General features: G+C 59.6%; 2 protein-coding genes across 7 annotated transcripts; both read right to left on the bottom strand.

The window, feature by feature from the left end:
• Positions 1-1,151: 1,151 nt before the first annotated feature.
• CASTOR1 (cytosolic arginine sensor for mTORC1 subunit 1) lies at positions 1,152-10,363 on the bottom strand. Of its 6 annotated transcripts, none has more exons than XM_085311698.1 (9): positions 10,235-10,363; positions 9,962-10,032; positions 7,297-7,490; positions 7,080-7,212; positions 6,712-6,835; positions 6,090-6,239; positions 5,853-5,935; positions 5,494-5,605; positions 1,152-4,023 (listed from the first exon to the last, which is right to left on the bottom strand). In XM_085311698.1, coding segments are annotated over exons 1-9 (981 nt in total). In that variant the 5' UTR covers positions 10,348-10,363; the 3' UTR covers positions 1,152-4,022. The 6 variants fall into 6 exon arrangements, with proteins under 6 accessions (XP_085167824.1, XP_085167820.1, XP_085167821.1 ...); XM_085311694.1 differs by lacking the exon at positions 1,152-4,023 and adding an exon at positions 4,655-5,397; XM_085311695.1 differs by lacking the exon at positions 1,152-4,023 and adding an exon at positions 4,655-5,397 and having other exon boundaries at positions 6,090-6,203.
• Positions 10,364-11,299: 936 nt separating this feature from the next.
• On the bottom strand, positions 11,300-21,783 carry TBC1D10A (TBC1 domain family member 10A). Its single transcript, XM_085311688.1, has 8 exons — positions 21,665-21,783; positions 17,199-17,306; positions 16,289-16,395; positions 15,496-15,610; positions 14,867-14,932; positions 14,279-14,468; positions 13,129-13,283; positions 11,300-12,819 (listed from the first exon to the last, which is right to left on the bottom strand). Exons 1-8 carry the CDS (start codon positions 21,707-21,709, stop codon positions 12,427-12,429), a joined length of 1,179 nt encoding a protein of 392 aa, XP_085167814.1. The 5' UTR covers positions 21,710-21,783; the 3' UTR covers positions 11,300-12,426.
• Positions 21,784-27,931: the final 6,148 nt, after the last annotated feature.

Below are 27,931 nucleotides of genomic sequence, written 5' to 3'. Positions count from 1 at the left end.
CTAGGCCTGTAGCATGGACTGGGCAGTTTTTGCAGGGCTACTTCACCTGGCAAAACCATCTTGCAGCTGCCCCTGGGGCTGTAGCAGAAAACGCAGCCTGCGAGGGAGGTGGCCAGCAGAGGAAGGTGCAGCGCGAAGGGAGATGGGGCAGATGACCCAGAGGTTGCTCCGGACCATCCGGACATCAGCGCTGCTCCGGAAGATACTCTTTCCATCAGAGCCCGGCTGCAGGGCTGCAAATGTTGCCGTGCCCCATGGCCCCACACTGGGACCTGTTGCCTGGAGCTGCCTGGCCACCACGACGCCCAGCGCTTGCTGTGAGGCCGCGGCAGTGCTGGGGCACTGCTGCCGCAGCCGTATATGGTAAACCCGAAAGTGGAGGGTGGCCGCCGGCAGTGGGATGCCGTGGCGCGCGGTGGCAGAGGAAGTGGCCTGCTGACTAAGGGGCCGCTGCACCGCCCGACGCACCGCCAGTGTCTGCCCAGCCCCGCTTCTCCGCTGGGGCACGGTGGCAGCCCCAGCCACGTGGTGGCACTAGGGCCAGCACAGGCGAGTGGCTATTCCCACCCCCTCTGCCGCACCGCTTGGGTTGGGTTTCTCTCCACCCGGGGTGCACATTGCGGCTTGCACCAGCCACGGAGGGGAGGGAAGCGTGGCGGGTAGCACCAGCGTCCAGATGGGTGAGAAACTGGAGGCACCTACTGTGCCCAGCAGCTGTTCGCCGCTCCTGTACGTCCCCGCTGTATGGAAGGAAAGAGCTGCACATGCCTGGAGCCGGGCCATGTGTGCAAGGAAGGAAATGCAATTGCCCGAGGGGGTCAGTGGCAGAGCTGGGCCCTGTTCGGGGCCGCGGCATTGCACAAAGCCGTGGGGTCAGAGGAAGCACGCTCTGGCAGGCGCTGCACGGCAGCTGGCAGCGGGCTGCCCGCACAGCCTCCCCATCCTGCTGCGTAAGGGTTATGCAATGCCGGCGGGGGCGGGGGGGGGAGGGAGAACCCGCCTGCAAGCCCCATGGCAGAGGGGTTGCCCAGGCTTGGCCTCGGCCCTTAAAGTCACTCTGGTGGCGCAGGAGCACCTTGGCTCCCGTGGCAGCCTGTGCCAGTTGCCCAGGGAAATTAGATCGATTTTTACAAAACTTTATTTTATGTACAGTTTATCAGCTATTGTTAAAAGGAACAAATCCGCTGGCTCTGGGGTAACCGTGGGTGACACCACCAGCTGATGAGCCAGCAGCAGGCCCCAGCCAGGAGGTGTTTGCATCGGTGCTCCAAGCTTTGGGAGGAAAATGGCCATGGACGCAAGGGCCCATGTCCTCATGTAGGGCAGGGCATTACAACGCAAAACATGCAGCGGTGGTGCACCGAGACCCTGAAAGCATGGGGCCAAAGAGCGACAGCTTGCTTTGCAAAGTGCATTTTGGACTCCACACTGTTTTTGTTTCTCTCCAAGGGGCTGCGATTTTCCTAGACTTGCCAAGCGCCAGATTCCAGGGCTTGCAGGTGGCGTGGCTGTGCCATGTCCTCACCAGCACCTCTGCTGCTTCTTGCTTTGCCACCAAAGGGAAAAACACAACCGCTTGCAGACACAGAGCACGGTGCCAGCGAGCCCACAGCAGCTGGATGCCTGTCGCCTCCGGCTGCTCCCACGTGCCCTTCTGGCCTGGCACAGGAAGCCGCCCGAAGCACAATTTGCACTTTCAGATTGGACGGCTTCGGCAAAGGAGAGGAAAACCAGAAATAATGTCTCCTTGAAAACGGAAGAGAGCAGTGATGACTCATTTCCATACAAAAGAAATATTTTCTTTTCCCAAAGTTTCTCCTCCCACCACTGCCAACCTGCAGAACTCCCTGCTGCAGCAAATGGGCATCACACAGCAGCCAGCAAAGGCTATGCTGCCYTGGCCAGCATCGCGTCCTCCCGCATCCCCATGGTGGGGAGGGTGTCACCGCCACCATCCCCGGGGCAGCATGTCCTGGGCAGCAGGGGCTGCCAGACACATGCTATGAGCAAGGTCACCGCTGCCTGATGCTCCTCCACTCCCACTGTTYGGCTCTTCTGCCCTCAGCCATGGCCCAGGTTTCTCTGCAGCRTTCCTCCCAGGAGACCTTGGATGGCCTCCGAGGGATCTTCTTTCCATCTTTTACCCCCCACCCCAGCCATTGCTGTGTCTGCACTAGAAAAAAAATGAGGGTCCAAGGACAAATGGCCTGGGTTRGTCACATCCCTGTGGCTGGATCCTCGTCCTCTAGGCATCATCTGGGAGGTCAGCTGGCAYCAGCCACATCTGTGCTGGGGCCCATGTAAGCAGGTAAGAGTCTTGGGGATGTGTGTGCTACAGTACAGCCTCTCTCTGCAGTGCAGCCACGACCATCAGGGCTGCTCTAGTGCCCACAACCCCGCAGCACCAAGCACACATGACCATGGTGGCTGTTCCTGCATTCCTGGCTCCGCAGGACCCCAGATCACAATGGGGTTTCATGCCCCAAGGGCACTGATGGGACTTAGGACCTGGAAAGCATGGAGCTGCCACGGCCTCCTCCAGGGGGCCTGGCCCGGCTGCCAGGGACAGGCACTGAGCACAGGCCCACAGTTACAGCTAGTCAGGCTATGGGCAGTCTCATCCTGGCCTGGTGGACTGGTAAAGGTTGTAAATAGGGCAACACTAGAGGGAAGAAGGATCCAAAAGTTCCTTGTCTCCAGGAGACATCACACCGGTTTGACAAAGGCAATTTGTTCATCCCTCCATCTATCCATTCATCCATTCATCCATGTATCCACCTATCCATCCACTCCATCCATCCATCCCATCCACCTATCTATCCACCTATACATTCAGCTATCCACATATTCACCTATCCCATCCATCTACCCCATCCAGACGTACATCCTATCCACATATCCACCCACCCCATCTATCCATCCAGCTGACCATCCACTCCATTCATCCATGTTCATCCAGCCAGCCATCTGCCTATCTATCCACCCCATCTATCCATCCACCTATCTAGCCACTCCATCCATCCACGTATCCATCTATCCATCCATCGTATCCATTTGGCCATCCATCCAGTCATCCATGTATCTGTCCACTCCAGCAATCCACCTATTCATCCACATATCCACCTATCTACCCATCCATGTATCCACCCATCCACCCACCCATCCATGTATCCATCCACTCCCATCCATGCATCCACATATCCACCTGCTCCATCCATCCATACACCTATCTATTCACCCCATCCACCTATCCATCCACCACCATCCATGTATCCATTCACCCCATCCACCTATCCATCAATTTGCCCAACCATGTATCCATTCACCCCATCCACCTATGCACCTCCACCCATTCACGTATCCATCCATCCATCTCTCCCTCTAGCTGTTCCAAAACCAAGCTGGCTGCTCATCCACTCACATCCCTGGCCCACAGCCCATGCTGGCACCTGCACCCTGACCACCACYGAGGATCCCCAACAAAAGACACCCCCCAGAGCCACAGGACAGTCTGGCAGTCTCTGCACCACCCTGGGCCTTGCACAGTGAAAATCCAAGGAGATTACTCAGGGCCTGCACTGCACAAAGCAGGAAGTGCTGAGATCCAGCAGGCTCATTGCATGACTCCAAAAGCCATGGGAAAGCCCTGGAGCTGGGCTGCTACCCAGAGAGCACCCAGGCAGCTGGGGTGCTCACCCCACCACATGGGGTGGCTCATCCGCTTGAGTCACTGGCTGGGGAAGCGCGCCACCACCACCACGGGGCTGGGTGGCAGGGGGAAGCACCTGCTCTTTGCTGCCGCAGGTCTCTGCTGGGCTCTGAAGGAAGAAGGAAAAAGCGCAGTCACTAGCACAGAGGTAGCAGCCTTCCCCATGCACCCTTTGGAGGAGGATGAAGATGAAAGAGGAGCGCCTTGTGGAAGGATGTGCAATACCCAGAACAGTTAAAAATAGAGTCGGTGATCGCATGGGCTGGCTGCAGTTACTTAATCGCCATGGCGCACGTCACAGCTGTCTCATGACTCTGGAAAAGAGAGTGAGACAGGAAGGAAAGAGGCTGGGGACTTCATAGGAACTTGAGGTCTCGCAAGCGGGTGCTGGAGGCCTCGCGTGCAGCCCCGCGTGGCTTTGGCGGCCCTTCTCAGCCTGGCGCCAGCGTGGCCACGGCTGAGGAAGGTTTTATAACGTCATCTATCACATACAGTGGAAAAAGGATGGCACAGGAGTTTGCCAAGCCCCCCCCACRGTGCTCTTGCTCTGCTGCTGCCCAAGCACTCGCCTCTCCCTGGCGAGTCAGTTGCGCTGCCTCGGCAGCGATCTTGGGCACAGCGGGCACCGCCGCCGTGAGAGCCGCCCAGCCTCTGCTACCCTGCCGCGCATCCCATGGCCCCAGCGCTGGCCTACGCAGAGATGCCGGCACCCATCCCCTGCTTGGAAAGCGTTTGCCAAGTGAGCACAGTGAGGGCTGGCGCAGGCACGGGGAAAAGCAGCCAGCACCCGGCTCAGGTGGCTTTTGGCAGTGTCAGGAGCCTGTGGCAGTGTTGCTCCTGGCCAAGAGAATTGCCAGCTTCTCCCGTCAGGAGCTGGGCAACGACCACGCACCTGCAGGGGCACAGGGCAGCACACAACAGCCAGCATGGACCCACAGCCATGCAGTAGGTGAAAAAAATTGGACTTTTATTGACTTCATAAAAACTAGGAAAAAAAGAAAAAAAAACACCACTCGGAAGATGGGACTTCAGTGCTCCCCCCTCCAGGGCAGCGAAGGGCAGGAACCGCCAGGGCCACGGCGGGGAGTAGGGAGGCAGAGCCAGGCCCTGCAGAGCAGGGCACGTCCCCGTAAAAGCACGCCCCCCCCCCCAGGTCTTTCAGGATGTGCCCGGGTGCAGCACAGGGGTGGTGATGGCGGGGGGCAGGGAGGAGACACAAGGGCAGGAGGTGAGCACCAAGGAGCTGCACTGCCCCATCCCTCCATCCTGGGAGGCACCTGGGCACCTTCTGCCCCAGCCCAACAGGGCTGGAGACCACCCTATTCCTGCCTTGCAAAAGTGTTACTCTTTTTTTAATAAAATAATAATTCAAAAAAAAGCATCACTAGGTGCAGGCAGCACCAGGCCATAGAGTGCTCAATGGAGAGGAAGGGTGCCCTTCAGCCTCGCTGCCAGGGTAGTGCAGTGGAGATGCCCCTCTCCTCCCCCAGTGGCCACGTAATCCCGGGGTGCTGGTGCTGGACTGGTTCCCAGGTGCCGTTGCCCCGGTGCTGGTGCTGCCCGAGGAACTGTACCCCACAGTGGGGAGCGCGTGAGTCCTTCCATGGCACCTCCGGCAGCAGCTACGTGCCACTCTCCTGGCGCCCCTGGAGCAGCGCGATGACCTCGGTGATGCCATCCTCGGGGACCTGAGAGCAGGCCAGGGCCGCAGGCCAGCATCAGCGCCTCAGGGCTGAGGCTGGCAGGGCCATCTCATGTCAGTGCTTCCCTGCCTGCAAGCTTACCAAGGCATGATCAAAGTTGAAGGTGCTGATGTAGTACGCTGAGATGTCCACGGCAGCCAGTGGCTCGGCGATCTGGGCCACGATTCCGCACTCGTCTGGTGAGACAAAGGGTCTGCTCACGACCGCGGTGGCAGACAGGGCCCAGTAGTGGGCACAAGTCCCCAGGGGTGCAAACAAGCTGTGCCAATGGGTGCCAAGCTCCAGTGGAGCGAGGGAACCCCCTGGCCTGCTCTGCCACTGGCCACTCGTAGCCTTGCCCCCAGCCCTGCATCCCACTGCTGAAGGGCTGCCTCAAGACGAGCACCGAGCAGGACATGGCATTCATGAGCTGGGCAGGGCAGAGCCACGGTGATGCTTACCAAAGCCCAGAGGCTGCCCRCCGATGCGCACCATCCGCCAGAGCTCCCCTGTGGAGCTGGTCAGCAGCAGGTCACTGGGAAACCTGAAAGATGTTGGCGGGGGGCRGGGGATGGGACCCCAACTGCAAAATCCCCCAGGACCCCAGTGCCCACTGCAGCYGGGGCCTCAGGGAGGGACCTGTGGCCCCAAAATAGGTGCCTGGAGTGTGCAAGGCTGGAGCCTCAGAGGGCACCCACCTCTTCTGGGTTTCCGCATCCATCACAATTGAGATGTAGCCCTCAATCAGCGAGAAAGCAAAGAAGGTGATGGTGTCGAGGTCCTGGCTGCCAGGGACTGCCTCCTTCGGGAGGCTGCAGGCAGAGGGAGCGGCTGAGGCAGCCTCCAGGCTGGCCAGAGGCTCCGTCACCATGGAGCAAGAGGGCTGGCTTGCAGTACCAGGGTAGGGGTTGCGGGGGTGCTGGCCTCTACTGGTGTCACATCCAGATGTCACAACATCGCCCCATGGGCAGGGGCAGACTCGGGACAAGAGCAGGTTTGCTCTGTACTTTGGAAGCCGCCAGGCTTGGAGGTGCAGCCTGGCAGGACTCTGCTGCCACCAGGTCCCAAATACCCACAGCACCCCCTTACACTTGCTGTGAAATGCCTCTAGCAGCCATGGGTTGGAGCAACCTWGTCCACTCCACACCAGGGCACAGCACTAGGAACCCCAAGACCCCTTCCAGCATGGGATGTCAGGCTAGGAAGGACCTGGTGGCAGAGAGTTCACCCGCCAGGTCACTCCACAGCCTCCTGCCCAACAGCACTAACTGAGTGAGGTGCCAGCAACCAAGCAAGGTGCCAGCACCCGCAGGCACCCACCTGGGGGAGTAGAAGAGGACGTCGATGAGCATGGTGGCAATGCTGGGCAGCATGTCAGGTGCCACAGTCAGGATGCAGAAGCGGTTCTGGGGGCTCTGCACAGGGTGCACCGTGGGGCTGATGGCTGGCAGAGGACAGCGTGCTGTCACCCCCAACAGGGCACTCAGGGCCTGCTCCCCTTCCCCCCCACCTGCCACCAGCCAGGGCGCCCAGCTGCTTGAGGCTGGCTTGGGGACAGGACAGCAGTGCCACCCTGCGGCCACAGCGGTGACAGCCCGGCATCCCTCAGGGCGATCGGGGAGGCCCTGGGGGCATGGATGCAGCTTTGGRAGCAGGAGCCGACGGGACAGGGGGTCGCGCACACCCACCTGGCTTGGGTTTGAGGAAGCCGTTGCTAACACCGCTGCAGTTGACAGGCACGGCCTCGCCATTCTCCTCCTTGTAGATATCAAATTCTCCTGCCAGCGTGTGGATCACCACGGGTAGATCCTTCTCCCGRACCTGGCAGAAGCAGGGAAGAGTCAGGGCTGCAAGTGCCTCTCCCCGCTACCCAAGCCTCCACCCCTGCACCTCGACRGAGCTCACCAGGATGAAGTCTGTCTGGTACGTGGAGAGCATCAGCACTGAGACGTTGTGCTCGGCCAGCGGAACAATGACTGACTTGGCGATCTTGGTGACACCGGTGGCCTGGCAGCTGGAGGAAGCCCTGCCATTGGACACAACATTGAGCACCAGCCATGTCGAGTCCGCCACCTGCATGAACTCCGAGGGTGGCAACTCTGCAACAGGAGAGGGCAAAAGAGGAAACTGAGGCACGAGGGCTAAGGAAGAGCAAGGCTGGTGAGAGTCTCCCAGGGAGCCGCTGGCCTCAAGCATGCTTCAAGCRTGGCCAGGAACTGCTGCAATGTTTCCCCTCTCCCCTGGAGCTGGGGCAGGCCACCAGGGTCTGCAGCCAGCCCCAGGCCTGGAGGAGGCACAATAGCGCCCCATCCTCGCCAGGGTGCYCATCTGGCCCTTGGAAACACTGGTTTCACAGGGACAGGGCTGTGCCTGTTGAAGGGGCAATCCAACCCCCTGGAGGGGGCGGCACAGCCAGCCTCAGAAGACCCCAGCTTTCATTGCAAGCCCCCCCACCCTCTGCCACAAYTCAAAGGTGGCGTGGTGCTTCCCAAGAACAGTTACAGCCCCAGGAATGGCAGTAGGTTGCAGGCCCAAACCACCCGCCTGCTCGTCTCCCGCACAGGCCCAGGCACGAACAGCCACAGCAAAGCTGCCCGGGGGCCTGCCAGGGCCTGGCCCACCCTCCCCTGTGCTCAGTGGATTAAAAAATAAGTTGCAGCTCAAAAACGCAAAGCGACTGCAGGCCCGGCCACGGCTTGCTGGCTTGGGTGCCATCGCCTCGCACCCATCCGACGGGAATAGCTCCTGTTTCCCCTCTGCGCACAGTGCTGATTACRGCCCAGGGCACCATGCGCCTGCTCCGGGCGGTCCACGGAAATCCTGGAACTTTTGCARTAACTTCCTGGGCTCTGTTTCTTAGGGCTGCTGGAGCCAGACACCCACCCATCGGCATAGCTGTAACATGCATGGCAAGRAGCCCCCTCAAGCTTCACACCAGCCTGGACAGAGCATCAGCACTCGGAAAGCCCCTTCGCATCGCGCAGGAACAGGGGCTGCCCCTGTCCCSACAGGCACTAGTGGTTCCCGGGGCCTTGCACCTCCTGGGATAAGTTTCCTTCAGCCAAACCTGGGGAAGGTGCTGCCCCGAGGCCTGCATGTCTGCGACGTGCCAGCCCGCGTCCACATCCACAGGCGGGATGAGCTGCAGGGGCTCAGCAGCCTCACACCACCGGGGGCCCGGTGCCAGGGCTGGCTCCGCAAGCGCTGCTTTTGTTGGCGCAGCCCTGAGCACACTCGCGGGTTCCTTCCTGCCCCACACGCCCTCTCCCCRGGAAGGGACAGATCCGGGCTATGTTCTTCCTCCTGCGTTTCTCTCCGATGGCCGCCAGGCTAGCTCCCACCAGGTGCTGCGCAGAGGGGCCAGCACCACCCTGCAGCTGAGCCAGGCTGACCAGGGCAAGAGGGACTGAGCTGCTCACCATCCAGAGTGGCATGCCCAGACCAGGACTCCTCACACCACCCCCCCTCAGCTCCCCACCCCAGAACACCCATAGGCAAGCACCTGGGAAGGCTCTGGCAGGTCCTCCCTATGGCCCCAGGTGAGCACCACTTCCCAGCCAAGCCATGGGTCCAGCAAGGCAGCACATTAGCCACTTGCCATTTCAGCTGGGGCCTGCAGCAGAGCAGGTGCACTGAGAAGGTAAACTCATCACACCAGTGGCACAGCAAGAAGGATGAAGGGTCTCTGCCCAAAAGCCCTTTCCTCCAAGGAGAAGAAAGGTGCTTAGGTCCCAGGGGCTGCCACCAGCTAGGCGTTTCCCCGTCTAGCTTCTGCACAGAAGTCCCAGAGCAGCTGCCATGTGTTCCCAGRGACAGCGGGCTGGGAAGCTGCGTGCTCTGGCCTGGCTGCTGCCACTTCCAGCCAGTCTCTTTGCAAGAGCACCAGGAAGCACAGGGTGCTGTGGTGTCCATGGAGGGCAACAAGGCCGCCCTAAGGTGYGGGGTCCCCGCAGCAGCTCACCAGTGGCCTGGGCACAAAAAAGGAGACCTGGCAGCAAATCCATAAAAATAAAGCACAGAGCGAGAGGTTGCAACCAAACCTCTCTGCCAGCCACAACATGTGAGGGCCAGGGATGGCCACAGCCCCGAATGCCTCAGAGTGCCCGAGTTGGTGAAATTGGCTCCTGGTGAGAGAGTCTGAGGCCAGGACCAGCGTCAGCTGCAGGCGGCCAGCGAGCGCCACAATGCGAGTGGCTGCTGGTGCCTGGGCCAGCGGCAAGGCAACAACCCTTGTTCCTTGGGGCATAGCCAAGGAGATAAGATCCACTTGGCTCTCTGCGGCCCGGTGACAGGAAGGTTTGGGTGGGAGCAGCCAGGAACACCCAGCTGGGGGGGGGGGGGGAGAATCTGTCCCTCCAGCACAGCCTGTTCCACCAATACAGAGCATTGCAGCCTCTGGGCTCTTGCATCATCCAGGCATACGCAGCATCCAACCGAGCCATCTGCAGGGATGCACTGAGAACTTACACGATTCGTGTCAGGAGCTCAGAGCAGGGCCCAGCCTGCAGCTGACAGCCTCTGCTGCAGTGGTGGCATGGACATCGTCACAGAGGAAGCTGCTGCACAGTACCTTTAAAGCCTTCTTCGTCCAGCATGATGGTGTAGTCCTCGGGGGTCTCTGTCAGGCTGAAGAACTTGCATCTGCAGAAAGTCACAAGCACTGCTGAAGTGGGGCAGCCCAGGGGCACGGCTGCACCCTGCCACCCAGGGCTGCAGGCRGGCAGCGGCCCAGGGGCACCCAGCCCGGCCTGGTTCCCCCTCGCCCCACGGCTGCAGCCCTGGAGCAGGGTGAGCGCTGCTGGAGGGGGCGGACAGGGGAAGGAAGGAACCGCCACCGCAGTACCTGCAGCGCTGGGGCAGGAAGAGCAGCTTGACGAGCGGGTGCGTGTAGAGCCAGAGGCCGCGGCGGGCCACACTCAGCACCCGCACCCGGTGCTCCAGGATGTGCAGATCCATGGCGGCCAGCGCCGCCCGCCGCCGGCGCCGCTATAAGGGCGTCGCGGCCCCGCCCCGGCCCCGCCCCGGCCCCCGCACAGGCCCCGCCTCCGCTCCCGTTCCCGGCCCCGCCCCCGGCCCCGCCCCGCCCCCGGCCCCGCCCCCGGGCTCCGGCGCAACCCGAGGTGGGGGCTCTGCGCCGCGTCCCGGCCCCGCCAGCACAGCGCGGCGCGGGGATGCGGGCGGGGCGCGGGTTCCCCAGCTCCGGGCAGAGGCCGGGGCAGCCGGGGGTGTCCAAGCCGCAGAGCCCCAAAGCGGAGCAGAAATTCAGCAGGTCCTTTCCTGCGGCCACTTCCTCTCCGGGCGGGGCGGGGGGCGGGGGGGAGGGAATAAAAAGAGGATTTTCCGGAGKGGAGAAATGGAGCTTTCTGCCCAATTACGGCCTGCTGGAATCACGGGRAGGGAGAAAGCGCTTGGGCACGGCGGACGCGTGGCACGGAGAGCTGGGGACAACACGGGGTAAATGAATGCAAAGCCCCGCAGCCTGCACTTTGCTACCTCAAAGCGCGCAGCCCCCCTTCGAGGACAAGGCTCGGTGCTGACAGCTCTTTAAACTGCAGCTCGGAAACCACCCAGGCAGCGGGAGAATTTCATGTGTCTATTTTTCCCTGGGAATTTGAGAGAAACCTGGGGGGGGGGAACAACGGGGCCTACACGGGATTGGAAGGGGCAGAGGCATCTCGGTGGTGGCAGCAAGCCCATAGCCGCCACAGAACAGGGGTATTTTTCACCCTGCGGGCACCCTCCTGGAGCCAGGGGAGGGACACCGTATCCCCCACAAGCCGCTGGGGTGGCTGTGCCAGAGCCGGGTCCAGCAAGCGCAGCTCCAGCACGGCAGTCACAAGTACAGCGGGTCTCAGCTCTGGGGAGAGAGGGTGGTGGTGGTGGGTGCCCAGCGAGCCGCACACTCTGCGCCTTTACACAACCCTGCTTTATTTACCCTTTGTACAAAACCATTTTTACCACTTTATTTTACAAAGTTGCCCCCAGCCCTTAGAGAGAGAGAGAGAGAGAGAGAGAGAGAGAGGGAAATGGCAGGGAGCCCCTGCCAGTGCCATGCAGGGGCACCCAGCCAAGGAGCAGTGAGGGAGGGGGCTGCCCTATCCCTCCCCTCCGCCGCAGCTCCCAGCGTGCCAGGAGGACACGGCCACCACCAGGCCCCTGCCGTGGCCCCAGCCTGGTGGTGAGGCCAGCACTGCCGCGTGAGCCCAGGGCACCCAGCCCTGCTGCCTCTCACCACCCTCAGCTGCGGCTCCCAGCCTTCGTCCTGCAACCGTTGCTGCTGAGAGGAACAATAAATAGGCTCAGTGAGTAGGTCAATCCGGTACGTGTTGGGCTACAGCTTAATACATCCACACTAAGTAAAGAGGAGCAGGGTGGCCAGTCCCCCGGCTCCTTGCGTACCCCCAGTCCTGCTGTACGAGGCACAGGCGCTCAGGAACTGGGTCTGAGGTCTGCCCCAGCCAGTGCGGGCTTGGCAGGATAAACCCCGGGGACCAGCACCTGCAGGAGGGACCCTGGGGGACAAGGGTTGAGGGGCTGGGGAGGGCGATGGGGCAGCTCTGGGACAGGGAGACCATCCCGAGGGGCATTGCGGCCCTCCACACCTTGTGCTGGGGCTCCCACTGCTCGCAGTTCCAGCACCCTGCCAGGGTGGGGACAGCACAGCACCCAGGGCAGGCAGGACTGAGTGCAGCCTGTTGTCACTGCCTGCCTGGTTGAGCTCCCACAGACATCCCCATGGGAACGCAGCTCCTCTGCCCTGAGCGGGTGCCCCTATGGTCCCTGCACACCAGGGCCACAGTGCCTCACAGTCCCACACAGGCCAGGCCAGGCCAGCCCAGCCCAGCCCAGCAGGGCATCAGCCCGTCCACATCCCCCCAGCCCAGAGTACCCATCTCTGGGTGGACATTAGGCCCCACGAGCCCCCTTCCTCCCTCCCTCAGTTGCAGAGGAAATAGTGTCCTTCGGCCCAGGTGCGTGCACAGCCCAGCTGAGCCTGGCCTGCCCAGGGTGTGCGGGCCCAGCAATGTGCTGGCCCTACAAGTACGTGTCCTCACTCTCCCGGGAGCTCAGACTCTCCTTGGACTGGTGGTGGGGAGAGACCTGGGGGTGCAGCAGCTCCTGGGCAGAGACGGGCATCCCGTTGCCCTCAGCTCCGGGGCCGTTGGCAGGGTTGCTCAAGCCCTTTTCTCGGCTCTTCTCCTTGCTCTTGCGGGCTTTGGGCACAGGGGCTGGCCCAGGGGGAACAATGATGGAGGGCACGGGCTCCAGCATCTTGCGGGTGGGGGGCTCCGCATCGCTGATGGCCTTGGCACCATGGAGGCGGGGGGGGGACTTGCACTGCAGCTCCCCGTGCATCTCCCGCCATTTCTTCAGCTGGATCAGGTGCTCCCGCTCGATCTGCCGCTCCGTCACAGGCAGCTCGATGACCTGGTGTGGGACAGAGACTTGTGCCATTGGAATCTCCCTGTGACACAGAGTACCCAAAGGCCACCCGAGCCTGATAGAGACCGAAGAGCAATGACACCACAGGGGGCTGGCTCTACAGCGGGGCCACCCTGGCAGTGTGCGGGATACCACCCCGGGACAGAACCGACCCCAAGCCTAGGCCTTTTGGGGGCAGGTGCCCAGGAACACCTGCCTTTGCTATGTGCAAGCTTTGCCCACCAAGGGGCAGCCCAGCCCCATAGGGTGGCCTAGTGGGTGGACTGGGTGCTCCTACCCTTCCTAGCACCTCACCTCTTGCACGAGGAAGGTCTCCTGCATGATCTTGGGGCTGAGGGCTCGCAGTCTCTCCATGGTCTCATACTGGCCCTGGCAGGACTTCAGCTTGTCCGAGGAGCCCAGGGTGTGTTTGAGCAGCACAAGGCCAACCCGGAAGATGATCTTCACCCCTGGAAGGAGGGAGGTGAGGCAGTGAGCACCAGGGGGGAGGGAGTAACACTGCCACCACATCCCACCTGTTGCTTCTGTGTCCTCTTTCCCATGGACCTCCAAAAAAGCCCGATGACAATCATGGACCAAGTATGGCACGACACAGTCTGCTCAGCCTTGTGCTGTGCTTGTGAGGCTGCTGAGGAAAAGGGATGCTCCAGCACAGGTCTGCCCTGCTGCCCCAATCTTATGTGCACCAAGCTCCCCTTAATCTCATCCAACATTTGGCTGGGATTCTGCTGCCCATCTGGGCACCAGCTGCTTTTTCTGGTGCCTGAAGCTGTGCTGACCGCAGGAGTGGCTGCTCTCACCGCACACCAGAAAGCACCCAAGAGCTGCTCTAAGTTCAGGCTAGCTTGGGGATGCTCAGCTAGAGATAACCAAGGAATTGCATTTGCTGACGTACTACCTTGTAAGAGCTGCTCCCCGATGCCAGGCTGGGAAGCCAGGGCCCCAGCACCACACTGACCTGCTGGGCACAGGACTGGGCAGGAGCAGGGCAAGAGAAGGCAAAGCTGAATGGGGGCTGTCACTACCCAGGCAGCACTGGAACACAGCACATGGGGGGGATACAGTCGTCATTCCGCTAGCAGTCAGGATGAACGATGGCATTTGGGGTGCACAGCAGATTACAGACTCTGTGTGTATTAACACAGACATGAATGTGTCCTCTAGCTCCCCACCAGGCCCCAGATAAACAGCCTGGTTTCTATTCCAGGAGCAYAGCTTCCTCAAACCTGCTCTTCGCCTGCTCCCACTTGCCAGACACAAGCAAGCAGCCAGTCACCTCGTCACAATGCTCCTGCTGCAACTACAAGTGCCCTCCTTGGGTCTGGGGGGCTTGCTGACTGCCCAYGGGCACAGGGACGCCAAAGGAGAAGGGCCTCTCTGTCCCCTGCCAACCTGTAGCCGAACCCCCGTGAGAAAGAAGTGCACAGCAACGAATAGCTCCTACCTTCGCAGAAGAACATATCCCAGACGCGCAGCACAGAGCTCCAGGGCAACGTGCGGGAGAAGGCGCACATGAACCACTCTGTCATGTAGAGGATGGGGTCGATCTTCTGCTTGCTTAGGTGTTTGTAGGCCACAGGCGAGACCTTGTGCAGCAGTGAGAAGAGGATCTGCCCATCCAGCTGAATGGCCTCCTGCAGGGACAGTATCAGCACTGAGCTCCGCAGCGAGTGGGTTAACCCCAGCTCAGCCCTACTGAGCTCCACAGCGAGTGGGTTACCCCAGCTCAGCCCTTGCCCCAGGGATCTGCTCCCCAGTGCTCAGTTCTGGCACCCCAGACCAAGAGGAAGAGGAGAATAATCTTCAGATCAGGTTAGGAGACTGGTGCTGCGCCCCATGGATGCCAGYAGCAAAGACACACTGAACCCTCATCCCTCAGTGCTGGGTGCTGATGGGGGCCCTGGCACCACACAGAGCAGATGGGAGTGCTCCCCTCTGCACCCCTTCTTCCAGTGGGGTAAGGAACTGGGGGAGCTTGTGGCCTGCAGATAGCCTCTGCCACCCCGAAAAACGTTGCCAGACCTTCACTCACCAGCTTCTCGCTGTAGTAGCCGGGGAGGTATTTCTCGCAGATCTGCACCAGGCACCAGAAGGCTTGCTGCAAGCCGAGAGACAGCAGGTGAGCACCCAGACACCTCCCGTGCCCCCAGGGGAAGCCCTGCAGCCCCCAACTTGCTCCAAGGGATGAGAGAGAGGAGGAAGGAGGCTCAGCTTTGGCAGGAAGAGGCAGAGCATATCTGGGCTGAAGGGCAATTCCCTGTGTTGGCCATGCTTCAGGGCAAACAGGTCCTCCAAGGGACCCAACAGGTCCTCACACCAGGCACGCATGAGGAGGCAGCATAGGGGTTCACCCACCTTTGCTCTGGCTTCGGCAGGAGAGGCTACTGAAGGAGGGGTGCTCCATAAGGCACCCTATGTCACAGACACAGCCTCAGTTTCCCTGAGCAGGGAGACACTTGGGCAGCCTCCAGGACCACAGAGGCAGGGAGCTGAAGGCTGGAGCTTGGCTCAGGCAGTGCTGTGAGCACCCTGCCCATCAGCGAGTACCTCTGCTTCCATGGCACCACCCCAAAGCACCCTTCTGCACCCTCCCACCAGTCCCAGTTCTCCAGCAATAGTGGCTCCCCAGGGCTGCCTGCCCTCCTGATCATGTGTTCGTACCTCGGCTGGCATGTGCATGAGCAGCACAGCAGCAATAGGGGCCTGGGCCTGGCAGTAGCCCTCCTCCGGGCGGTACAGGGTGTAGGCCTTCAGCACCCGAAACAGGTCCTGCTGCCTGCAGAGACACAGAAACAAGGGAGAGGTGGAGAGCCAGCACAGACGGAGCCCAACAGCCTCCCCATGCAGAGCCTGGGGACAGGCAGCCCTTGACAGGTTTGTGGGAAGAGTCCAAAGATGGAGCCTGGCTGAAAGCCTTGCTTTGCTCCCGGCCAACTCAGCAGGTCCCACGGGCTGCAGAAACACCCTGGCAGAGTCCTGACAGATGAGGCAAGGAGCCAACTCGTCTCTCAGCACTGCTGCTCCTGCTAGGGATGCTGGCCCAGGGTGAGGTAAAGCATCTCCCAGGCAGGCATGGATGGGAGAAGAACTGGCTGTAAGCAAAGGGGTGCAGACACGCAGGGACCTGTAGTGCTCTGCTTCTCTCGGGTGATGTGGAAACTATGATTGGGCACCTCCATCCTCTGCCATCTGCCTTCCTGCTGCAGCAAGCCCACCCTGCTGCTGTTTTGGAGCTGGTGCTGATAGCAGTGACCCAGGAACCAAGCACCTGGAAAAGTCAACCTGTTAGCCCACACTTTGAGCCCCTGCGGATGCTCTGCAAGTTGGTGGTGCAAGACAGGCTGACACTGCACAAGGAATTGAGCGCAGCTCTGCAAGCTGGGACAGACATCAATTGCCACAAGGTGTCAGCCCATCAGCTCCTGAGTACCAGACGTGAGGCAGCTCCACTTACCCATGGCCTCCACGTGAGACAAACATCTCATGAAAAGGGAACTGCCGATGGAGATCCCGCTCGATCACATCCAACCACTTGGGGTCTCCAGGGAGGAGATCCAGTTCCTGGAGAGGAGAGGGCTCAGGTGAGCAGCACCAGGCCTGCTGCACCACTGTGCCAACCCCATGCCAGCATGCAGGGTCCATGGCAAGAAGGCAGCCAGCGGAGTGGCCAGTCACAGCCCAGCCCAGCAAGCCCTGTCTGGTTGGGCACTGCAGGCCTCCCCAGCCCCACATGCCTGCTCCATCTCTGCTGCTCAGCCACCACACTGGTCTAGAGCTGCTGGTGGGATGCAAGTGCCCCTGCTTCAAGCCAGCTCTCCCAAGGGCTATTTCTCCTGCAGGCCAAAGACCTCTCATGTGCTGACACAGCCCAGCATGCCCAATCCCAAGGCAAAGGCTGACAGAATGTGCRAGCCAAGATCGGAGAGCCAGTCCCTGCTGCAGGGCAGGGTGAGCAGTGCCATAGAGTGGCATGCTCTGCTCCATCTCACCCGGAGCAGTGTGGCCTCATTGCCTTGCTGATCGCCTTCCCCAGAGACCCTAGCTGCAGGCTGCAACAAAGAAGGGGAGTTGCAAGGCCCAGAGAGGCACAGGGGAACCCCAAAGCCAGAGAGAGGAGAGGGCCATGCAGCAGCACAAACGTGGACATGCCATTCCCACCTGGTTGGCCTCAAAACACWTTTGCAGGTCTCACTGGGGCAAATAGGACCACTTGCCCCCATGCAGCAGGAGTGAGCAGCATTCAGGACTCCAGCTGACACTCCAGCCCTTGAGGGAGCAGGAGCCAAGCATCGCAGCACCCCACACATACACTAGCATCCCCTCCCAGGAGGTTCAGGTGTGGGAAGGACCATGGTCAGGCTTACATCAAATTTGCCGACATTCTGCTCCAGTTTGACTTTGCTTCCAGAGAGGTACTGCCAGGCACGGCCCCTCAGTGAAGGTGGGATCCCCTTCTGACACCGCAGGCGGATCTGCCRGAGAGAACAACACACAGTCATCAAGAGGGGCGCAATGCAGGGCAAAGAGGCCACTGGAGCAAGAGAGGAGCCAGAAACAGCCAGCTGGGCATCCCAGACACAGCCAGCTGGGCATCGCACTGCAGTGGCAAGCTGGTCAGCTGCTGCCACCCTATGTCTGACATAGGACCTGAGGACAGGTCCTCACATCCTTGCCTCAGGTCCCACAAAGATGGCTGGTGCTGCACAGACCAGCAGGGATGGCATGTAGCCTTGTATTTACAGACCGTAGGGATCTCAGGGCAAACACAYGTGGCCAGGCAGGCTGGGGTCTGCTCACGCCCTTCTGCCCAGCATGCCAACCTGGATGCAAGCCGGAGCAGCAAGAGGGAGCTAGAGATGCATGCTGCCAGCCAAGCCAAGGGCTTGCACCTTGCAAATAGCTCAAAAAAAAGAAAAAAAAAAAAAAAAAGCCCATGTCTGCCTGCAAGCATGATACCACTCAGGATAGAAAAGCAAATCCAGAGCCAAGGTGGGGAGAGTGTGGTTTCCTCCCCATCTAGACATGGCCCATGGGAAGCACCAGGGACGCAGCGGAGCCGCATGAGCAAGCTCCCCGTTGACCTGCTCTCAGGGCAGGCCGATGCAGAGTGAGCAGAGAACTCCTCGGCCCCCTAGCTCAGCTCTCCTGCATTGCCCATCAGGCACAAATATCAGGGTGGCTTGTGCAGGCAGGGGAGACGTGCCCTGCTGAGCACCTCAGCCTTTCCATTTGTACAGCAATAAGGACAAAAGAGCAGGCCTAAGTCCTGGAGTCCACAGCTCCAAGGAGCATGGGCTTGCGAGGTCCCTTGGGCAAGCTCCATGCCTACAATCAGCTCCAAGTTTCCTTGGCACAGGGCACCAGCTGTGACCAAAGTCCAGGCAAAGCAGTGCTCACATCAACCCCATGGCAGGGAGCATAGGTCACTTACACCTGTCACTGCCAGTGCCCTAGCAGGTCCAAGCCAGGCCATGTCCTTCCTCAAAGCCACAGTGTGGGGCAGGAATGTGGCGGCCCATGACAGGCCATCGAGACAGGACTGTGGGTTGTTGTGAAGGTCTCAAAGAAACCAAGCAGATCAGCAGGACATTGACTCTGAAAGCATTCCCAGGCTGGCAGCTGGGATATACCTGCAGGCTGCCTCAGCCCTGTGCCCTGGCAGCAGCCTGCCAGTCGACTGTGGCCTTGGAGAGCAGCCAGCACAGGGACAGAACCTGGAGGCCCCAGGATGTCCTCTTCCAATCTTACTGCTCCTGGGGAAGCAGCAGTGCCAACTCCCAAGTCCTCAGCCAGGGCTCGCAGCAAGGTGGGGACCAACAAGACCTGTGCTTTCAACACAGTTGCTCAGCATAAAGCTCTGCAAAAACCCAATATGAGACAGAGCCTCTGTGCCTTATGCTCCACTTGGAGGGGGAATGTGCCAAGTGCCCAAGACGTGCCAGGACTCTGTAAGCCACAGCTGATGGCTCCCAAGGTCTTCCTGCTCTGCTTCCTGTGGGGCAGACCAGGAGCCAGGTTTTCTACCAAAGGGCACCGGGAAGCCCTGGAAAGCCTTGATGACGGGTCAGCAAGGGAGCCAGAGCACCAGCCAACCCACTCCTGCCCCAGCTCTCTGCTCAGCACTAGCAGTTGTGGGCCTCTCCTGTCTGGCCAGAGCTCATTTTCTCCGTTTGCCAGTGTAACCTGGTAGTGAGCTTTTGTGTTTCCAAGCTGCCTGATGCAGCATGGCAGTAATGCCATTCAGCAGCGCCCCACACAGCATGTTCCTGGAATGGCCTGTGCTCCCTCCCTGCAGTACTCTTTGTTTACCAGGGCAGGCCCCAGTCCCCATGAGGCCTTTGTGCTAACAGGAAACACAGCGGGCAATGCCCAGGGCAGTTGCAGGCAGCTCCTCCACCGCCAACAGCTCCTTTTCGAGTCAGCTCCCCTTCCTGCTGGCCAAGTGAGCAGGAAGGAAACCCCACTGCTGGGAGCAAGAGCAGCTTCGGTTCAGCAGCCCTTCCAGCTGGCTGGCTCAGCATGGTCAGGGCCAAGTGGGAAGACRAGCCAGGCTGCAGCAGGCAGCGCTTAGGGGCTGGCCAAGGCCTCAACAAAGGACACTGCTTGCTTGCACAGGTGAGGAGGCTCTTGGCTAAGCCAGCTCGGCCACGTTGACTTTGCATGGAGTCCTGCCATCACCCCTGCACKGGGGATATAGAGTACCTGGTCCCCAGGATCCCACTATGCCCTTCTGGGGCACTAAGGGCAAACGTGGCTTGAGAGATGCCAGAAACAAAGAGCACCTGCAACACTGCCAGTCCCTGGAGAGCAGTGGGAGAGGTAGGACCCACTTGCTCACATCTACCCTTCTCCAGCCTGGCTGGAAAGGCCAAAGACCACCATGTGGTGCAGGGGCCTTTCAACTACATGAAAAATGTGAGGCCATGACTCTGGTAGGATCCCGACCARGGATGGAGCATTTCAGGATCATGGAGCTATGCAAGTGTGAGCTAATGAATACCCAGGCATGAAAGCGTGGAGAAGAGAAGAGAAGARAAGACTGAGCGGGGATCTTATCAATGTCTATAAGTCCCTGAAGGGAGGGTGTCAAGGGGATGGGGACAAACTCTTTTCAGTTGTCCCATGCAAAAGGACAAGAGGCAATGGGCAGAAACTGAACCACAGGAAGTTTCGCCTGAATGTGAGGAGGAATTTCTTCACTGTGAGAGTGACAGAGCACTGGAAGAGGTTGCCCAGAGAGGTTGTGGAGTCTCCTTCTCTGGAGATATTCAAGGCCCGCCTGGATGCAACCTCGTCTAACATGCTCTAGGTGACCCTGCTTGAGCAGGGGTTGGACTACGTGATCTCCAGAGGTCCCTTCCAACCTTACTGATTCTGTGAAACAAACTGGCAAAAATCTCAGCCCCAGMCTGCCCAGGAGACCTCTGGGCCATTAACCAATCTCAAGTAACAGGAGATGGAAAAGCACGGGAGGGGGGCAGTTTAGGGGCATGGGGAGCTCCACTGGAGCAGCAGTGCCAGGAGCAGCATGGCATGGCTTAGTGTGAAAGCAGTCAGGCTCATTTTGACCTGGCATATGGACTGTCAAGAGCAGCCCAAGGTCAGGCCCAGCACCCTCCCTTAATGACCCCGCCCAGGCTGGCCAGCCATGGTGCCACACGCAAGGAGCAGCTCTCTAGAGGCAGACTTTAGACTCCATCTCAGCCATCCAGGAGTCTAGGCACCAACTTTGCTGCAAAACAGACCACACACCACAGCAGCATGACAGAGACCCAGAGGACCTCAGCACAAACATGGGGAGCGACTCTGCCAGAGATAGGGTGCCTGGAATAATTCTTCGTAGTCTGGAGAACACACAGAGATGGAAGCTGCCTACAGAACAAACTGCCCATCTACCATATCCTGAAAAGCTCTCAAAATCCAGTGCAAACAGCCAAGAAATGGAGGGATTTCTCAGCTGTTCACCATGCACTGGGCAGAGACAGCACTCCAGGAGTGACACAGGCATGGCAGGCCGCTGGGGAGCATGGTGGGCAGAGCAGTGCTAAAACGACTGCCAGCAGGAAGAGGGGAAAAGCAGGGTCTCCAGCCACTCCGACACGGCTGGCCCATCYGTCAGCAGCCTCCTTGCTTCCAACAGACACACTACAGCAACCTAAGAACTGTTGCATCTCATCTCTACTTGTTTCACATGCTCAGGAGGTCAGGGGTCACCCAACATACCAGCATAGTCCTGTGTGGACCGAGTCAGCACTATTCAAAAGACGGGGACAACCCATCTGGTTGATGATCTGTCTCCTGTGGGGACTGCCCTGCAGACCAGCAGCACATACACCAGGCTCAAACATTTCCTACTCTGAACTTTTTTTGGTCTACAAGATGCTCAGATCAGAAGTTTCCATGACCTAATAATTCCCATGGGTGTCTGCAAGGCAGAGCAGCAGCCAAATTAGCCCTAGGAAGTCTCCAGCCCAGCAGRGAGCAGACACTGGCCATGGGATGATTCCTTTGAACAGACATGGGCAGGAGCAGCCTAGCCTGGGGACATGCAAACTTCAGTCTCAGTCCCAACCACTAAGTTGCCTCCCACAATAACAAATGTCATTGGAAGGACTGGCCTGTTTGGGCCAACATCACCATCTGAAGGTAATATGTTTGCCTTGTGGGACACAGTGACATGCAAACCGGCCAAGGTAACTGCCCCAAAGCCTCAAGGGGATGTCRCTGTACCCAGAAATCCCTCCCTGTCACCTCCTGTTCACCCACACTGGTGACACAGGGACACAGCCCCAGCCATGCCCCGGAGGACAGCATGGTTACAGGCACCTACCTTCTTGTGCTTTTTGGCCATCCATTTGTCCCAGTTGTTCAGCATATCCAGCCACTTGGACTCTCTCTGCCTTAGCACCTCCAGGGGTACCTCCTCCAGCCTACAAGGAGGCAGGAAGAGATGTCCATCAGTAAAAGAGCAAACCCTGCCTTTAGACCCTCTTTATATCACTGGAGCCCTCTCATCCCCAGCAGCACCTCAGCACACTCCCCACAGCACACTCAAACCCAACCTGCCCCTGGATCTRCTATACCAGCCCTACTACGCCAAGGGGATCAGCGGGTGCTGATGCACCTCGCAACAGCCACAGCTTGCACACAGCTCTTCTCCATGAACCACAGCAGGATCGGAACAGCAAGGAGCCGTCAGTCACAGCTCTGAGGGATGGAGCTGGAACTGGCAAACCTGCCAGCCAGAGCCAGGGAAATCTACCTGTTGTGGCCTAGGCTCCATCACCACAGCATCCCTTGGGCACAGCGCCCAGGGGCAGAAGGTCAGATGGAACTGGCTGGGAGTGCTGTGCAGGGACAGGACATGCTCAAGAGCACTGGCACTTTGGCAGCTGCTTGACTCTCTCTGCTAGAAGCGCTCATCACCTATAAGATCACTGCATAAGCCACAGCCTGCAGAAGCGGATCCCGCTGGTCTCAGTTTGGCAGCAGCGGAGAACTACTCACCCTGACACTGTCCTCCCTCAATTTCTCAGCTGTTCAAAACCTCAGGAGAGCAGCCTGCGCTGCACCCACCATGGCATTAAATGGGACAGCAGTGCTGCAAGGCAGAAAACAGCGCAACCCTGGGGACCCAGGCCCAGCAAGAAGAGTGTGCTGGAAGGCAAGGAATTAGGGGAACACATTAAGAGCCATTAGAAAAGCTGAGCAAGTTCAGATGCCCCTGCCAAGAGATGCACTGCACACAGAGAAAGCTGCAGCCACAGAGCAGCCCCCTGCTGCGGAGGGAGCATTGCTGTAAATGAGTTTTTCTGAGAAGTGCCCTGCTGCAGAGCTCCTGGCGCCCCAGCCTTTGTTATCTGCTCAGTTCTGGTCATACTCGCGCCCGAAAAGCCTGGCACTATTCCAAGCCCGGCTCTAAGCCCAGCTGAGAGTCCCCCAGGAGGTAGAGAAGTGTTTTCCAGCAACAGTTTAGCCTAGATCGGGAATAAAATTTAACCCTGCCAAGCCAGGCAGGATGCTGCTGTCCAAGCCAAAGCCTGCAGGGAGATGGCAAGAAATAAAAAACAGCTCAGCTCTGAGCACTGCAGCCCTACTCTCACTTCTGCTCAGGCGAGAGTCACCACGTCAGCTCGGCAGAGCCTCACCCAGCGCAGCGCTTCCTGGCCTCTCCAGCGCCAGGCTGCTCTTGTTCCCCCACCTCTGCTTCCCGCGAGTGGGCACGCACAGGCCCGTGTGGCCTGCAGAACTCCCAAAACTACATGCTTATGCCCTGCCAGGCATCCTCTCCCTTTTATCGGGTGGAGGAGAGGGCCAGAGTGACCCAGCCCCTGTGGAAGCCTTTCAGCCTCAGAACTGACAACAGAGGTGACAGCTTGCAGTGCTGCTTGAGCCAGCCATGCATGGCATGTAGCTCAGTGCAGCATCCATGCTATGACAGGGCAACTCTAGGATGGCTAGACTGCAGCAGACCCACATGTCCCAGCCCCCGGTGACTGCCCTGACACCATGTGGGCCTGAGCACCAGCTTGTTCCAGCAAGAATCCGTTGATGTCAGAAGCCCCAGGGCCTGCAAGCAGTAGAGACAGCTCAGCCAAGCCCTCGGTGTCTGTATCTCAAGGAGATCAGAAGCTTCAAGTCATCAGTGGGGGCAGACCAGCTTCAACAAAGTTGAAGTTCTTCCACAGTGCACAGAAGCAGGAGGCAATCAATCCCCACAAGTGCTTCTGATGCCATTCAAGAAACTGCCAAAAAGGTGGTGGCCCAACGTGGCACTTTGTCCCTTTGAGCAGCCTCAGTGGGGAAAGAGGAGCAGATCTGGCCTGCCTGGGGTGATACATGCTGCACCAATCCTAGGAGCAGGTAGAGACTTTCCAAGCTGAGCACAATAGCACGAGCATCCACCTGGGAGAGACCTCCACACCCAGACTGAGAAGAGCAAACCCAGCAGCCTTGGGCTCCTGCTGCATGGGCAATGCATGCCCAGCCCCACCTCAGCTCAGGTGCCTGCTGTAGGGCAGTACAATYGCTGGAGGACCTGCAAGCCAGCGAGCTTTGCTTCCACCCAGGCCACACTGTCTTAAGAGCTGTTGCAGCCAGAAAGGAGCATGGAGAGCCCTCGAGCTCTCCAGGGAAGGGTGCAGCCAGCCCTGCTCCCTGGAGCTGAATGAGACACATCCAGCTGGCAGTGTTGCCCTAGCCCAAGCCCTTCCACTGCAAGGTCCCACCCACAGCAGCGAGGTCAGATCAGGCCAAGTGCATTTGTTTTTAAGTGCAGTTCAAGCAGCGAACTTGCTGTGAAGGGATGATCTGCTTTGCTCAGTGCAGCCACTCCTCCTTCCCCAGTGCCAGCAGTGCACAGCACTGCCAGCAGGTTGCCCGCAAAGGCAGCTCTCCTGTGATCACAGCCCAGCACACAGCACTACAGCAGAGCACAGGGAGTGGAGGGAGTGCTGGCTCCATGCCGGGGGAGCCTGGGCTGCTGGAAAAGCTGGGGCTCTCAGAGGCGTGGGAAGCTTAAGAGCGCTGGACACTGGATACAGGATCTGGACACTGTCCTGCTGGAGCTGGGCCAGCCTCGACTGAAAGCTGTTACCAGCTGATGCTGGCTTGGCAGCGGGCACAGAGCAAGGACCAAAGGCATTTTAGACGGCTGAGGCTGAGAGGATGGAGTAGGCAAGCTCTGCTCTAGGCCTTCCCGGGGAACTGCAGCCAGCTGTCAGGGCCCACAACCAAATCGTGCAAGATGGGCTTGGAGGGATCCCCTTCTCCCACCCTGCCTCCTGTGCCAGGTGCTGTATGCAGGGAGCCAGGGTGTCACCTCCAGGCAGCAGGGTTCCTCTGCACTGTGCCACGCTGCAGGCAAAAGCCCCCCCCCATCGCAGCCCTTCTCAGTGCCACCAGGCCCAACATGGCAGCAGAGGCAAGAACTGCAAACCAGGATTGGGTACCGCCACCAGCTGCTGTTGCCAACATCCTTGGAGTCCAGTGTCTGGTGCAGAGGGGCTCCCAATCTGACCTTGCTCCACTAGCCATAGGCTGGGGCTTGTAGAAGCTCCCTTTTATGAAAGCYGCTAGAGTCTGTGGAGAAGGACCCTATGGCAAGAAGGCAGGAGCCTGGGCCCTGGCTGGCTGGAGAATGGGTGCAGCAGGGCCTGCCTGTATTCTGGGCCCCAGCACTCCCTGCTTCCAGGGCATGGGCAAATCTGCTGCCTGGAGGCATGAGAGGGCCTGTTCAGGGTACTGGAATGCCCTGCTTACCCTGCCAGCTCTTCCCAAAAGCCTTTCTGACTAGAGGAACCTTGATTGTGCCGGCCACAGGGGGAGGCTGCGTGCTCCTGTTTACGCATCCCCTGCCAGCTGGGCAGCAGCTCGAAGCCCTGCTGGACAGCATGACAGTGCTGCGTGCCCACAGTGTCTGTGGGAGCCAGCAAGAAGGCTCAGTCCCCAGGATGGCCGTGCCCTGCACCTGCAGCCACCATGCTGTAAGCAACTCTGCAAGCAACCACTCACCTCCAGGGCCAGGAGCTCTGACATGGGGGAGTTGCTGCCTGCTGAACCCCCAAAGGGATAGTGATGCTGTGGGACCCTCCCCACCCCATCCAGTGGGGGTGACAAGGCAGCGAGGGGAGCCAGCCCCTTCTGCTGGTATCACTGCACACACAGCACCAGACCAGAGGCACGTGGAGAAGGGCCAAGGGCAGGAAGCAGCATTGAAGCCAGTCAGCTGCAATTGTTCCTGGAAGCTGCTCATGCCTCAAAGACAAAAGGACTGTAGAGCAACCACAGGAGAAAGCCATCGCGATGAACCATGGCCCAGCCAGAGTAGCCCAAATACAAGTGACAGCCTGTGTCTGCTGGGATGACAGCAGAGACACCCTCTTGCACTCATGTCTGCACAGAGGCCACCTGAGTAATGAGGCTGCCACCATGGCACCTTCAGAAGCGCCCCGAGAGGCAACAGTCCATTCAGAAGGACGCATGCAAGCCAGCTGCCTCCGGCTGCAGGTGCCATGGGCAGGAAAGTTCCTCCATCCAGGAAAGGGTCTCCCACTTTGTACGGCACTGAGTGCATACATGAATTAGCTGAGCGTGATCCTGGCAGGCAGAGAAGTCTGCTACCAAGACAGCAAAGCGCCCTGCCCAGCAGCCAAGCAATCAATCCTTCAGCAGCTTCTCTCCCTGGACACCAGTACTGGGGGAGCAGAATTAGCGCCCCCAGGCTCCTAGCTTAAAAGGGCTTCTTGCACAGGGAAGGGACGCGCACTTTGTTTGTCACAGACAGGGAAGCTGAGGCACTCGGCCCAATTGACACCAGAGCAGACAGGCAGGGACGAGAGCTCAGACATGCCAGCATGCATCCCCGGCATCCCTCTGACCTTCGGGGAACTTCACAAACGCGCTAAGAATATGTGCGCTGGGGCGGGGGGTAAACAGCTCAGCTCCACTGGCCAGGGGCCAGGCCAGATCGGCTGTCATACTGGCCTCGCATCGGCCGCAAGGGCATCCAGCAGCATCTTGCAAGGCTGCAAATTGCAGGTAAGTCAGTCCTAGGTAAGGTCACAAGAGAGAGGATCAAGCTGCCACCTTGGCCACCTGCCCGAGCCAGGTCTGATCCCTTGCTTTGCCAGGTGTCACTGCAAAAACATTGTTGCCAGGAGGAAAAACATGCCGCCAAACCAGCTCCCCAGGACCTGAGGTGGCCAAGGCGCATTCCAGGGTGCCTCGCCACCAGCACTGTCCCGCTCTGTGCTCTGTGCCGTGGGCCGGCACAGCCGCTAGCCCTCCTGTCTCCCAGCTGACCACCCATGAGCTTGGCACTGCTTGGAGCTGACTTCAGCAGCCTTACTTCCTCCTGCCATAAGCTGCGGGGGCTCAGGGAGGGCGAGAGCCCTTCTGGAGGCTCCTGTGACAGCTTCCTCTGCAAACAGAGACCAACCGCTCTCCCCTCCTTGCCGCAGCCCCTCCAGTAACTGCTGTTTTTTCCAGCAGCTACAGATGTTCCTGACCGGCCTACAAGCTCCCCTTGCAGGAAGCCAGCACCCAGGAGAGCCAAACTATGGCACGATGGCCAAAACATGCAGAAATCCAGTGCTTGGATGAGAACAGGCCTCAAGGTAACCAGACACTGACATCACAGAGTGGAAAGGGAGCAAGCAGGCCTTGGCGTTACTTACAGCGCTCAGCAATTCCTCCCTTGTGCTTCCCCCCGCCCAAGGCGGGCGCTGTTTTTCCAGCCTCTCCCCAAGCCTGCTCCAGCCCCCCAGCACGTTTTCCCTCTTCCCTCCTCCCAATCAGCCATCAGGAGACGCAGGAGAAGAAGGAATAGCTTTTGGGGCTCTCCCAGCTTCCTCCACTGCCTCTTTTTCCCCACTGCTGCTCCACACAGCAGGAGAGCTGCCYGCATGAACCTGGAGCATCACTCTTCCGGCCTCACGCTCGGCTGCGGGTACAAGTAACACCGCAGGATGTCCCAACCCCAAGCAGCAGAGAGCTCACAGCTAGCTGCTTGCACCAAGACATAGGAGGCTGAGGAAAGGCAGGGGATCCTTCCCATCTGCTCCTGTGATTCCCTCAAGAGAATTTAAAGGATTTACAGCATGAGACAGGAACGCTGCCTGGCAAGCTTTGGTCACACAGAGCAGATCATCAGCTCTGCGTCGGAAGAAGCCTAAACAGAGGCACTGRGGACAAACAACAGCTCCAGATCCCCATACGCTGGCATGTCCCACGAGTCTCACTCTGCAGGCTCAGCAGAGCCCCACATTCACTTCTCTACAGCCATAGAGGCTTTTACTAAGGTGCCACAGAGCCAAAGCTGGCCTGGGAGCATCAGCGTTTTACGAGGCAGCTTCGCGGTGGGCCTGCGTGGGACGCTGGGCTGGCGCACAGCCGCGCTTCGCAGCCCGGAGGTGCTGCCCAGCTCTGCTGCGGGGCAGAGCACTCCCAGTGGGGGCTCGTCTCGTCCCCGCGGCGCCCAGGGCGGCGGAGCGGGGCCAGAACGCGTGAAACRCGCCTCCGAGGCGAGGGGCGCTAGCGGGCCGGGGGGACACGTCGGCCCCGGCAGAGGCGGCCGGAGCCCACGGCGGTGCCGCCA

The sequence above is a fragment of the Rhea americana genome, unplaced genomic scaffold (assembly GCF_003343005.1).
Source record: "Rhea americana isolate MKP2758 unplaced genomic scaffold, rheAme1 scaffold_347, whole genome shotgun sequence".
In the NCBI taxonomy this organism is placed as follows: domain Eukaryota; kingdom Metazoa; phylum Chordata; class Aves; order Rheiformes; family Rheidae; genus Rhea; species Rhea americana.
The sequence above is the reverse complement of the archived record's forward strand: the minus strand, read 5'-3'. Positions and strand labels throughout refer to the sequence as shown.